The sequence below is a fragment of the Metopolophium dirhodum genome, chromosome 4 (assembly GCF_019925205.1).
Source record: "Metopolophium dirhodum isolate CAU chromosome 4, ASM1992520v1, whole genome shotgun sequence".
NCBI classification, from domain to species: domain Eukaryota; kingdom Metazoa; phylum Arthropoda; class Insecta; order Hemiptera; family Aphididae; genus Metopolophium; species Metopolophium dirhodum.
Window position 1 is genome coordinate 11,545,991 of NC_083563.1, and position 13,981 is coordinate 11,559,971.

The 13,981-nt window shown below is 25.7% G+C and overlaps 1 protein-coding gene across 4 annotated transcripts in view; it reads left to right on the forward strand.

Moving 5' to 3' along the window:
* LOC132943936 (acetylcholine receptor subunit alpha-type acr-16-like) overlaps positions 1-13,981 on the forward strand; it is a 228,613-nt gene that overhangs the window by 209,253 nt on the left and 5,379 nt on the right. For all 4 annotated transcript variants that reach the window (XM_061013110.1, XM_061013109.1, XM_061013111.1 and 1 more), the window contains 2 exons: positions 7,862-7,971; positions 8,378-8,540. In XM_061013110.1, coding sequence (XP_060869093.1) covers positions 7,862-7,971; positions 8,378-8,540 — 273 coding nt within the window. The remainder of the gene's footprint in view (positions 1-7,861; positions 7,972-8,377; positions 8,541-13,981) is intronic.

The following is a 13,981-nucleotide window of genomic DNA, read 5'->3' on the forward strand; positions in this document are numbered from 1 at the left end:
AAAGAATTTATTAATCTTAAAAACACCACATATTTAATAGGTGACTCGTAATTTATTTTATTTTTTATTAAACACAATGTTTTCCTCGATGCAGTTTTTAACGTTTGAATTTTTACGTTTTAAATTGTATTCATCTAAATGGGTCTACTTATATGTAAATAAAGACATAACATATTTTATAAAATATGTAACATAATTCATGCGTCAGTTGGTTCTTTCTCTCTGAGTAGACGAGAACCATTAACAATTAAATTAAACGTCAAGTATAGCTTTGTATTGCACAATTTACCTATGGTTTTAATTTAAATATTTCTAAACCAAGATTATTAAAAAATATATTTTACATTTTATTAAGTGCAATAACTATAATATCAACGCATTAGAATTCAAAATTGAATTTTAATAAAGTTATAGTAATTATTTGTATTGATTAAATTAATGTTCTATAAGTCCTCGGTGTACCTAGAATGCATATTTTCTCATATTATTCTATAAGTTTGATAGCTTCTATAGTCGTTTTAAATTGTCAGATTAAAAGAACATACTACCTAAGTATAGATATATTTCAGATCAAAAAGTATTTTATAGTGAATAATAAATTATAAAAACACTAAAACATTAAAATATTTAAGACACTTGAAAGTAGTTGAGTGAAACTTATAAATTATAGCAATATCAGTTATCATCAATGATATTAATGCCTGGAAAAATTAACCAATATTTTCAAGTATTTTATTTTTATAAATTATAAGTGTAGAAATATATATTATATAAATAAATATTGAGAACACTAAATTATATGTTTTAGTCTAGCATTAAATTATTAAAATGTTCTGTACTACAGTTAATTTGACATTTGTAATACATATATTATATTATTCACACAGATGTCGTGTGGTTGTGGTTAAAGTTACCACACAACATATATCCGTTATCCTTAGAGACACAATGTGTTGAGTATAGGATTTTACATAGTTTACCAAGTGAACAACTCACATTTAATAAAAATTCATAATTGCATAAAAACTTATAATTTTTTAATGAAAACATGTAAAATATTATATGTACAAATAAAAAATTAACACAAATAACATGTATAAAAAGAAAATTTGTATTGTTAAAGTTACTAACAAAATATTTAACATTTTCAAGTCAAATTTCGAATTCAAAGAATAATATCATACTAGGTTGTACGAATCCATATAGTTCTATCTACTTTTTAATTCAGAATGGAGTGAGATATGTATTGGTTTTACAACACTAATAATGTTTTTTTTCCACCATTCCGTTTTGGAACAAAAGTTTTACTTCAATCTTTACTATCGAGAACCAATAACAAATTTGATCTAGTTGGTACTTTCGGGAGTCAATAGTTAGAAACATCCTGTATGCTTCTTATTTCTTAATAACTGAGAAAAACTAGAGAAAAAAGGCGGAAAACTGGAGTATAATATACTCAACATTAGTTTTTGACAAAAACAATATTTTGAAATTTTCATCAAATATTTATACTATATATTTCTAGACATAATGGTACCATTTTTTTTTAGATTTATGTTAATCAAATATTGGTTTTTCTGCCGAAAATCTTGAAAGTGGAATAAAAGTTAAAAATTATCGAAAATATATTGGTACCTAGTCAATTTTTTTTTTTATAAGTTTTTAAAGTTAAGAAATAATAAATGTAATTTAATCGAAAAATATTAATTATACCTACAGTTTTGAAACGTTTTTCCATTGCCTACGTGCCCATTATTAATTTCTCTACAGAATAATATTTTAAACATAAGCTAATTTTATACCACGAAGAATTAACACCATTTTAAGGTGCATCGGTATTGACTTAAAAGTTATATGTGATGTTTTTGGCAAAAGTTAGTTCAACCAATCTGCAATTTAAAAAAATGCCAATTATTTATATTTTATAATAACATGACATATAATTATATAATATAATATTATTTCCTTAGAAATCTGAATTAGACGCTGATCAGCCCATCTTTTTCACTTAGAATTATTTTTTCATTAATAATACAAAGTATTAAATTATTCCTTGAATAATGACCTACATAATCACGAGGTACACTCAAAACCTACTACTATACTGCAGTCGGCCGAGAAAATTCTTCTATTTTTTTTTTTTAAATTTACAGTTACAATTTTCATAGAAAACAAATTAAATAATTCGATATTTTTAATTATATAATGGAACGCCTGAATTAAAGTACAAAACCATCCATAAAAGTTATATTTCAAAACAAAAGTTTACTTATTCAGAAGTCAAAACCCAAAATATTTTACCAAAATATAGGTCAGTAAACTATTCTACAATCAAGTTGTATTATTAATGAAAAAACAATTCTAAGTATAGGTACTTACTTCCCATTAATAACAAACACGTGTTTTCTATACTATTATACCATTATATAATCGGTACACATAGAAAATACATGTTAATATACTCATTACCTGCATACACTTCGGTTAAGGTATATTTCAAATATGCCAACGCCACTTTAATATAAATACATTGTACTACATTAGGGGTAGGTACATAACATTAAGTTTAGCGTAAACTATGTGGAACTCGTGACGTTATCGCCAATTTACATGATATTAGCCGGTAGGTTCTACTACATTTTGTTAGTTTATTACATTTACAGTTGTATCATTTATTATTCTATTTACAAAAAAAAACATTAATTCATAAATTAACATAATCATGTATGGGTATCATAATATGAAGGTAGGTACTCAAAATTGCCTAATACCTACGTTTAGAACTAAAATATAATTATATATAGGTATTTGTAATAATTGTTTAATAAAAAATACCCAGAGTTCAGACACAAATAATAATATTAATAATAATAAATATAATATATTAGTACATAATAATATTATGTATAATACTAAACATAAAGTTACAGCACAAAACATAAAGTATTTTCATTTTATATTCTAAAAACATGACATTGCAATAAAAATACTTTTTAAAGTTTTAGTAGTGATCTGAAATTGTAATAAATGTTTTATTAAAAATTCTTTCAAATATAAATTAACTTGTTTATTTCCAGATATTTTCAATATAGTATTAGTGTTAAATAACCATGAAACCGATTAGATAGAAAAATATTTTTAAAAATCTAGTTTTTGAGTTAGTACTAAATTCCGATGTTATAACATGAAAATAACACATAAAGTATAACATGCAGTACAGAATTTCTTTGGGTTTCATTTTGTATAGTCTAAATATTAAAATGGTTGAAAATTATGAAGATATAATATCATTTAAATCGAATATCCATAAAATTAGATTAATATTTTTTAATAAATTCCACACAAAATAACAATATACTTAAAATACTTTATGTTTAAGAAATTCTTGATAATATTTTAAAGTAATTTTAAGTTAGTCGTATAGCAAAATATAATACTTTTTTATTTATTCTTGTACGTTTTTATCTAAAAATATTTGTTATAACTTTTTAATGGTCATGGAAATTTTATAAATTCGCTTAAATTGTGATTACCTAAAAATACATTGATTCCTAATCGATGTAATAAAATTACAAATGTTTGCGTTAAGAACATTTTAAACTACTATTAGTGTTACCGGGATAAATAATGTTTTGAGTATTAAATAGTAAAATTTACTAAACTTTAATGAGATATTTATATACGATATACCTAGTCATAATTGTTCGGTTTCCTATTAGCTTTAAATTTAATTTCTGATTATCTGGCCTCATTGGCATGCTGGATATCACATTTCATGTTTAAAATTATGTGGTCACTCAAGTTGATTTTTTTGATATTGCCGTATATGTTGAGGTTTTATCCTTCCAAATTGTTTTCAAACACAATAAATAAACTTCTTGTCTATGTATACCTAATTATAAAAAAATCCAGAAAGGTGACAAAAGACTGGGTAGATTAATGAAGAAAATATATTTGATAAGAATGAACCAGCAGAATGTATCATTTGATACAGCATATATAAAACAATAGTGGGTGGATCTTATAATTGGACCGATGGTCCTTAATAGGTCGATAGGCTGAAGAAAAATATAAGAAATAATGACTATAGTAAAAAATAAAAATAGTCTATTAAAAAATATAAGACCATTTATTATATAGACTAAAGTTATAATGTCTTTTTGCTCCCTCCCGTTTAAAAATGATATATACGGCCTTCGTGGAGATGTGTTCTTAATTTTTTGAACAAAATCAAACTTAATTAAAATTATTAAAGTGTACCTATTTTACAAACGCTTTTTTGAGCTGAGGGAGTACCCTAAAAGTTTCAACCTATCGATATTAAATCAAGTCTGGTAAGTATGCTTTGAAAAGTTCATTTTTCGATTTTCCTCAGTTTATTTTTTATACACAATTATAAGAAAAAAATATGAAATTGAATTAACTAACATAATACTATTATATTATTTAAACATTAAAGAAATGCAATTCAAACAAAATGTTATAAAAAATGTATCACCGACATTGTCAATTTTGCCGTCATTAAATTTGATGATAGTTCATCCATATAGGTATAGGATTACTCCAATAAACTACCCATGCAAACATTTGAAAGAGAATACGTTTTTGAACATGTCCGTATATCATATGGTAAAATTTTAAATTCTGTAACGTACTTTCTGTGATAAATATGTTCAAAAATAAATTTAACGAAAAACAAATCAATATACATTAGAAAATAATGATGATATATTATTTGTATGATATTTTAAATTATATGTTTTCCACAATTATTAATTACTGCTGACATAATATTATTTAATGTTAATTACTATTGAATACACCATCAAAACCATACTTATAATGGTCATAATGTAATTGTTGTTTGTAATTTAAAGAAACAATCTAGTTCAAAATAGATTATTAGGTAACATCAATTGTATTATAGTTAATACAAATATAAAATCATCATAATAATAAAACAAATAAACAAATACTAATTCAATAATTACAACAATAATTCCAACGGACGGATATAAACAAACACGCACCTATAGCTTATACTTGTAATAATATAATAAAGATCTGACCATCGTTATTGATGATTGATGCATAGTTTATTAAAATATTTTCACCATCCTAGCAGTTAATATCAAATACATTTAATCATTTTTAAATATTATATCATACATTCATACATGAATAGTATGGGGGAGTAGTAATAGTTATATGACGTGTAATTATAGTTATCTATTAGAATAAGAAAACAATAAACTACGTTTTCCTTGTAATACTTATGTTCAGCATCAATACTTTTGTCTGTCAATATATCATCGTGTTTTAATCGACTTTTTTATTATTGAAAAAAATATTTCATAATGGGAGTTGAACCCCGTCATAAAATACGTCCTTATATAAATGTAATTTCTATAACTTTTATGAATATTTTAATGATTTTTTTTTCACAATATTTTTGTGCTTCTTGTCTGTGGAAAACTGTAAGCTAATACGTGACTAGAGTAACCAGCTACGTTATAATATTGTGGAATCTGGCACACATGTCACGCAGTTTTATCTTCTCTTAAAACCTTTAACTATAATATATATTATATTATATACATGTAACAAATAAACCACCAAAGTGAATTTGGCTTAAGTTGATATCCATTATGTGACATAAACTCTATTACATTCCTCTATTTTCTATTAAATTTATACCTGTCGTATTTCCTGCATAACACTAATAATTATTTATGTTTCATGTTTGGCTTCTCGTTCAATAAAATTTTGAGTTTTATTATTTTGACGTCCTAGTCTAACACAGGCTGTATACAATAAAAGTTTTAATAAATTCCAAATTTAAATAATTCTTAAAATATATATTTAAATAAAAAAATGGTTTAACTAAAATTTAAATAATATTATTTATATTTAAACCAGTTTCAAATGAAACGTTAAATAATGATATTTTGTAGTTGATACATACTACCTCACTCCAAGTATCAACTGATCTGACGAGGAAATAATAATTGAGTATTAAAAAATATATATATTTACTTAATTAAACCTGATATAAATTTTTTAGCTTTATATATAATCGTCGTCATGGAATAAGTGGTAAAGTGATAATTTTTATAATTGTATTATTCAATTTTAAATTTGCATTCATCCATAGATTTTTTTTTTCACTTGGTTGCTATTTGCATTACATAACAGCAATTTAGTCAACGTTGTGAAAAAAGTATATACCGAAGTGAAAAAAAACCAAAAAATTGGAGTTATAAAAATTGAAAATGTCCAGTTATAAAATGTTCACTCACCTCATTTTGCATGACAACGACGATATATTTACATATCTATGTTTTATTTGTGTGTATTTGTTTTTAGTATTGTTTTATTTAGTATCTTTATTTAATGGCATTATAGGTAGGTACGCAAGTAATATTTTGAATTTATTTATATAATTTGTATAACTAACTTATATACATTTGTAGACAGTAAAACAGTAGGTAATAGAAATAATCGTTGATAATAAAGTAAATTATACGCTTACTTGATTAATTTAATGACAGTCAAAATTTTTTTTTCAAGAAATTCAGTGCATACTGAAAAATGTATGTCTCTTTAATAATGTATAATTTGTAAATCTTTTAAGTAGATTTATGAAAACAGTGTCAGAAATTATATTTAAAATGGATAAGCTATGTATCTAATTAATAGGTATCAACATTTTTCTAATTCTTAATTGTTAAAAGTGTAATATGTTTTCAATGATTTAATAAAATAAATATAGATAATTTATGTAATATTAGAATACGTATACACAATATATTATATTATATTAATTGTATAGTTACATACGTTAATTTATTAAAAATAAATATATATATTTATACATAGATATTAAAAAATTCTGTATTTTTTAAATACATTTTGAAAAATGGTTAAAAATACTCTTGCATTACTTGATAGTTGATGATATTATTATAACGGTTGCTTAGTAAAATAATATCTAGAACCTACCTAAGAAGATGACTATCCACATTTTTAAACACGTTATAATATTTTATATTAACATGGTAATAGAATCTGAATATGGTTAAGTAACTCGTACAACCACTCCATAAAGTTAAATTAGTAAAGTTGTCTTCTCTCTAATTACTCTCCATTTATTTTTATTAGTACAAAGGTGCGTAAATAATATAAAACCAATTGTGTAATTTCGCAAAAAAATAACCAAATTAACTGAAATAAAACATTTAATTTACAATAATTTTTTAGCACCAATTCCATTTTTAGTCATATTTTGTACTGAAAATCAATTGTTATCATCAACTCATTTTATAATATACATAGTTATTTATACACATTGTATTTACCATAATTTTACTACCTAATGAAATAAAAACTAGATTTCTGAGATTTCTAAAATTTCATAGATGTATGTTGTATAGAAGTACCTAATATAGAACATTTTCTTATTTACAATATAATTATATTAAGTTACTAATAAATAGGTTTTTTTTCAAGTAATGATAAATAGTTATAGAAATAGTTTTAAATCTAATATATTTATTTTCTATTTATAAGAATTAGTTTTAGTTTCTTCATTTTATTGCGTGCATACACAAATAATATTAGATAAGCATGATCACTTTTTATTTACTTTTTTTCGTCTTAACAACTGTAATGCTTTACAAAATCATTACTATAGTTATAAATAGAAAAAATATACGAAATTGTCATTTGGAACCTTACAATTCTTTAGAGCACTGACAATTATCATGACATTAAATATCTAAAACATATTTCGTTAAGGAATGATATAGTCCTCAATATAAAAATTATAAATTAAAAAAGAAAATAATCAATTTTTCCATAGGTACATACTTCAATTGCATCATGTTTATGGTGGCTTCGTCGGTAGTTCTCACATTGGTGGTGCTCAACTATCATCACCGAACAGCTGACATTCATACAATGGGACCATGGGTAATTTGTGTGTTAATGTTCTTTATTTTTATAATTTAATATTTACAATACATACCAGAAAAATTAAATTACATTTATATAAACGCTCTGATTTGATCCATTATAGCGAAATATAAATGTAATATATTTTCTATAGTTGAATAATTATTATATAACTAAATTAATGCATGCCTGACATCCTATATAATAAATATTGTAAGTACGCCAGAATATACCTTACAATGATAAAAATATATAAGAAAATTATTGGTATAGGTATACTTATGCTAATATAGCATATATCATAATCTAACCAATTATAATATTTATATGTCGTATGCGCTCGCCATTTACCAAGTTGAAGCACTGCAGATGTAATTTTAACTGTTATAATATTATATTATGAGTTTCCATAATTTTATTTTAGGTTAAGTGCTTTTTCTTGCTATGGTTGCCGTGGATCTTGTGTATGCAAAGGCCAGGCAAAGACATATCGTTCAAAGCCATCAGAAGTAGATATACAGATCGGAGAGGCATCGAACTCAGGGAGCGATCGTCAAGAAGTTTATTAGCCAACGTTCTTGATATCGGTAAAGTAGTTGTTGTGTTTGTATTGTATTGTAGTTAAACATTTTATTTTTTATTTCATCGTTTATTCAATTTGCACTATAATATTGGCATATCCCTTTACAAATTGTATGTTAGAACTTTAGAAGAAAATTTCAAAACAATGTAAGCCATATAAAATGTGATAAATTGGTTAATACGCACAGTCACTGTAAAATAGTACAAAATAATTTCTCTGTTTAAATTTAGGTTTAATTTTTATATTACAGAAAAAGTTATTAAAAAATAAATAAATAAAGCAACTATATAATGAATATAATATTAGCAAAAGTATAGCATTATAAATAAATCAACTATATAATGAATATTATATTAGCAAAAGTATAGCATTATAAATAAATCAAAAATCTTTGATTTATAACTAAAAATAAGCTTTTATTTCTTTTTTAAAAATTGATTAATGGTTTGATATATTATTATGATCTCATGATAAAACTATGTATTCTAAAATTAAATAATATGAATGTTATAACTGACATAAAAACTAGTCCAGACAATCATCCATAGAAATACAAAAAATAAATAAACCATTATACTGTCTATTTTTAAATATTATATTCACTCGTTCAAAATGTGATTTAGGTTGGCCATGAAAAAACAAAAATGAAATTTAATAGGTACCTATTACCTACGAAAGGTTAATACGCTGTATTGGGTATGTTGTCATGTAGATATAGATTTTAAAACTAGACAGCAAGCATAAACGCCATAAACTATACAGGGTTATTTACCAAGCATGCTCACCCACATTATTATTGTCCTTTAATAATACACTTATTCAAATTCTGATTTTTGAAATTTTTAAGTAGGTATCATAACTGAAAGATCATATTTTCAAATACCTACTGGACATTTGTATACTATTTTGGATAGTTCACCGAGTTCTATAAAAATTGTTATATAACATTATTTTATAATATAATTATATAATATCTACAATGAACTAAGTCTTATTAAATCGAGTTTTATTTTTCGTCTCTAATTTGATTAGCATATATTTAATGTGATTTATTATATTTTTATTTTTACATATTTTATCAAAGGTAATATAATATAGTATTAAAATAATTTATAAAAACGTATCTATAGTTATTAAAATGTTAAAATGAATACGAGTAGGTGAGAAAAATTTCCATAAGTCAAATTTAACTTATTATATTGCACCTACTTGGTACTTAATATCATTCACTCAACTTTTACAGGTTACAAATTATTATAATTTTAATATATTACAAAACTCTTGTTTTAGAACTCACATCGAATGTCATCTACACGTTCGTGTGGATACGAATTATTAGAACTATAAGAATTCTTTGTTATAAAATTCAATATAATATAATAGAAAAACATTTTTATAACGAGCTATATATTTAGAATAATACAAGACTCCGATGTCTGATGAGATTATCTCCGTTATAATTGTTTTCTATTTATAGATATTATTTCATAAAAAATTGTTTTACTTTAAAACCACTTTTTAATACCTTTTCGTTTGTTTTACGTGAACATATTTACGTAGTGAGATTTAATATTTCATTACTACGTGTCATGAAACGTACCGGGTCCACACGTTGATAGTAATACACAATTACAAGTTACAGTTTACACCAGTAGTGTATCTAGGATTTTTTAAAGGGGGGATATACAATTTTTAATAGACATTCAGTATACACATTATACATATCTATATATATAAAAATAAGTGTACATTTTGAATACATTTTATAACTCAAGATCCACCAAACCGATTTCGACAAAAATTTCAGGGGCATATTGAGATTGATATGCAGATGGTTTCTGTAAAGTTTGTACGCTGTGCGATAAGTGGTTCCGGAGTTATGGCCTCTTAAGTGCACACTAGGCGACATGGCCAAAAACAACAACGTCTATTCCTTGGTCATCGCATCACGCGTGAACGGCTGGACCGATTTTGCTAATTCTTTTTTTGTTGTATTCGTAATTGTCAGGAAAAGGCTCTTACGTAATAAAATGTTAGGAAACTTAACCGAAAAAGTAGGAAAAATGGATGAAAAAACAACAACAGTGGCGCCATCTGTCCAGAAAAAAATAAACTAAATAATAAAAAATGTAGTTTATTGTTGCAGATTAAAATAATAATAGAGTATTATATTATATTGGTTTCTATTGGTTAATTGGGCATGTTTGTTGATTTGTATTATTATTTTTTGTAAATATATATAGGTATAATTGAATGTTTGTGTGTAGATTAGATCTCTGGGAAGAAGATAGGCTAATATAAAAATGGTTAAATTTGGTTTTTTTTATTAATCTGATTTTAGTAGGGTAAGGTTAGGATTTTGTATTAATTGATTATATTAATCCACCATAGGTAGAATATGACAAACTTGGTATAACTTTTATACTTTAGAGTTTAAATCATACACTTACGTGCAAACAGCATGGTGTCCGCGATCTACCGCAGGTAGATTACCACCAGATAATATACTGCTGCGAATCAGAGTTTGTATTCTGGGCAACGGAAAAGTTAAGATTAATTTTGAACACCATACACCGAATATTAAACAACGAATTGAACAAAGTTTGAGTCATATAGAGTTGGTACATTTAACGGGCAACGAAGTGCACGGGTTCAACTAGTTAGGTATATTATTATATGTCATGTTGTATATTGTGTACAAAATTTAGTCTATTTTGAAATTGAAAAACACGTGTTAGTTATAGTTACCGACTACCGTTAGTTATTTTCAATATTGCAACAATTTATACGGAAATCATGATTATTATTTATTACAATAGCGTTCTGTGTTAAAATCATCGCACTGAACAGCTCTGCGCCTAACGCCAAATTGACGTAGATGCAGAATTCTGCCGACGTACGAACTTCACGTTCACGTTATTATCCTGTGCGGCACGGTTCCGGCCTTTGCTGTCGGAAAAATTTCACCAAGTCATATTACGATCGCGGTCCACGTCGTTTTCGATTAATTCGGAAGCGCACGCGTTTTGCACCTGTTGCTATACATATATTATATTATGATATGGGTACAATAGGTATATATATAATATTATACTGTCTACGGCCGGGTTACAATTAAAACTTAATATAACACTGTACAGTGTATCAGCCTCCCAGTTTCACCAAGTATAATATTTACATATATTATTACGTTCGCGACTTGCCAAATTTAATATCGTCGTCTGTAGTACAAATATTTGCACACATCTCGTGATCCCGCCGTGTACGCACACATAGGTAATAACCTATACCTACATATAAGTATATAAACTATATTATATTGTATTATGTATGATATTACATTGACACGTGTCACGAGCTTGTTGCGGTCTTATTATATTACTTAGACCCCGACCACCACGGCTGGTACCTATACCTTCGCTATATACCCCGTTTCGGCATTATAATATAATATACCTCGGTTTTCCGCCGTCGTACTTTGTTTTTGACTTCAAATATTAAACATTTCGGTTTCGTCTACAACCTCACGTGAGTACATCAGCTATAATATTATACGATATTGTGTAACTACGCCGGCATCATGGTTTAACGCTATCACCAATAGAGGTCTTTCATTATTCTGTGTTCTTAATAATTAATAATGTGTCCGTGTAAAGGTACCTATGCGGCTATAATATGCTGCGTATATATAGGGGAGGCATGAGGTTATTATATTATAGTTTGATGTTTAGTGGTTTAGTCGTGTACTCGTGTGACGACGTAGAACAATCATTTAGTAGATTGTATATGGCACTGTTAAGATGATTAAATCTTCGTTAGTTTTTATCGATTTTTAATTACAGATTAACATACGACGTAATAAAATTAGGAGCAAAACGAAATATATTGAATAACTCTTCACTCAAATTAAACTGTGACATAGTTACCTCTTAGTGACGAATGCCTCTTTTCTAAATTATAATCAATCAACTTAGTCTCTTTGGTCTTTATTATTTTTTCCAAACAAAAATAATTTTGAATTAATTTAAAATATTTCCATAAAAACGATCTGGTAATATAATATTAATGCATACGTTTTATATAAACACAATAATCATAAGACATATTAATGATCAAAGACAATATTAATTTGTATCGTCAGCTTGATTGATGTAGTCACTATACGGTACCTATGGTGAAATTTAGAAGAGGACTTGGAAGGGCTATGCGCCCTTTGAACTTTAAAATTAACCCCTCTAAGAAATTATGCAAAAATCCACTTATAAATTCTAATGAATAATTATGAGTTCCTATGAAAATAATTTTTATTTTAAACATAAAATATTTTTTTACAAATTCATTAACATTCCGCATTTAACTAACATTCCCCAGAAGGACACTAATAATAAAATACATTTTTACTAATAAAAAAATAAACGATGCAAAATAACAATTTGTTTCGTATTAGGTAACCATAATTTTACTTCATATGATCATATTATTATACTGTATTATGAATTCTCAGGTTTATATAGGTACTAACATATATAAACTGTTATCACTATATCATCAACGATTTCAGTCAGCTAAGTTACCTGTGAATAGTTTCATTTTTGGCTGTGAAAAAAATCAATAATTAACCCAGACCCCAATGTTCAGGAAATCAGTCAGGATAAGTTTATAGATTTTTTTGTTATGTTTGTTCTAAATTTGTTCAGTTCCTCAACTTCAAAACCCAGTGACCAAATTTATGTGTGATATACTGATCTTAGGTATATTATATTTTTATCAACTACTAAAAACCTCTAAACCATTTGAATGGTATATATTGTATTAGATACTCCAAGATTTTATGTTATAACAAGATTATAATTGTAAATTTATCCTAAAATTATGTGTCATTCTATTTACATTTTATAATTTTAAGTAGCTCCATTATATTGTGCCAAAAATTATGTTTCAAATGATTTAAGGTTAACATTTTTGTCAGTTAATATGGAATTATTATTTTTTGTTATAATCATTTAGTAATTAAAAAATCTAAATTCGTTAAAATCGATAATTTCAAAAATCAAAAAAGAAATTTTTTTGTACTCTTACAGCGTTTTCAACCCATACATAATATATCCAATGTACTGATTTTATGTCTTACAATTTTTCAATATTTTAGTCCTCGTGAAATACATATCCATTAACCTCCCCTAAACTATAACTCTGGATACGCCCCTGTATTACAGCATACATTTTAGTACTGTTATTTATGACATTATGATTGTATGATTTGGCTACGGATTTGAAGTGCTTATTTTAAATCCTCAGCATGCAGAGTTTTCAATAATGTGTATTGTGTATGATTTTTTTACGAGCTTAAAAACAATTTTTGGCATTTAAAAGGCTCAACATTTTTCATTTAGATTCTCTATAGAATTTGAATTGAACGTGCATTTTACTAGAAGCAATGTTTCA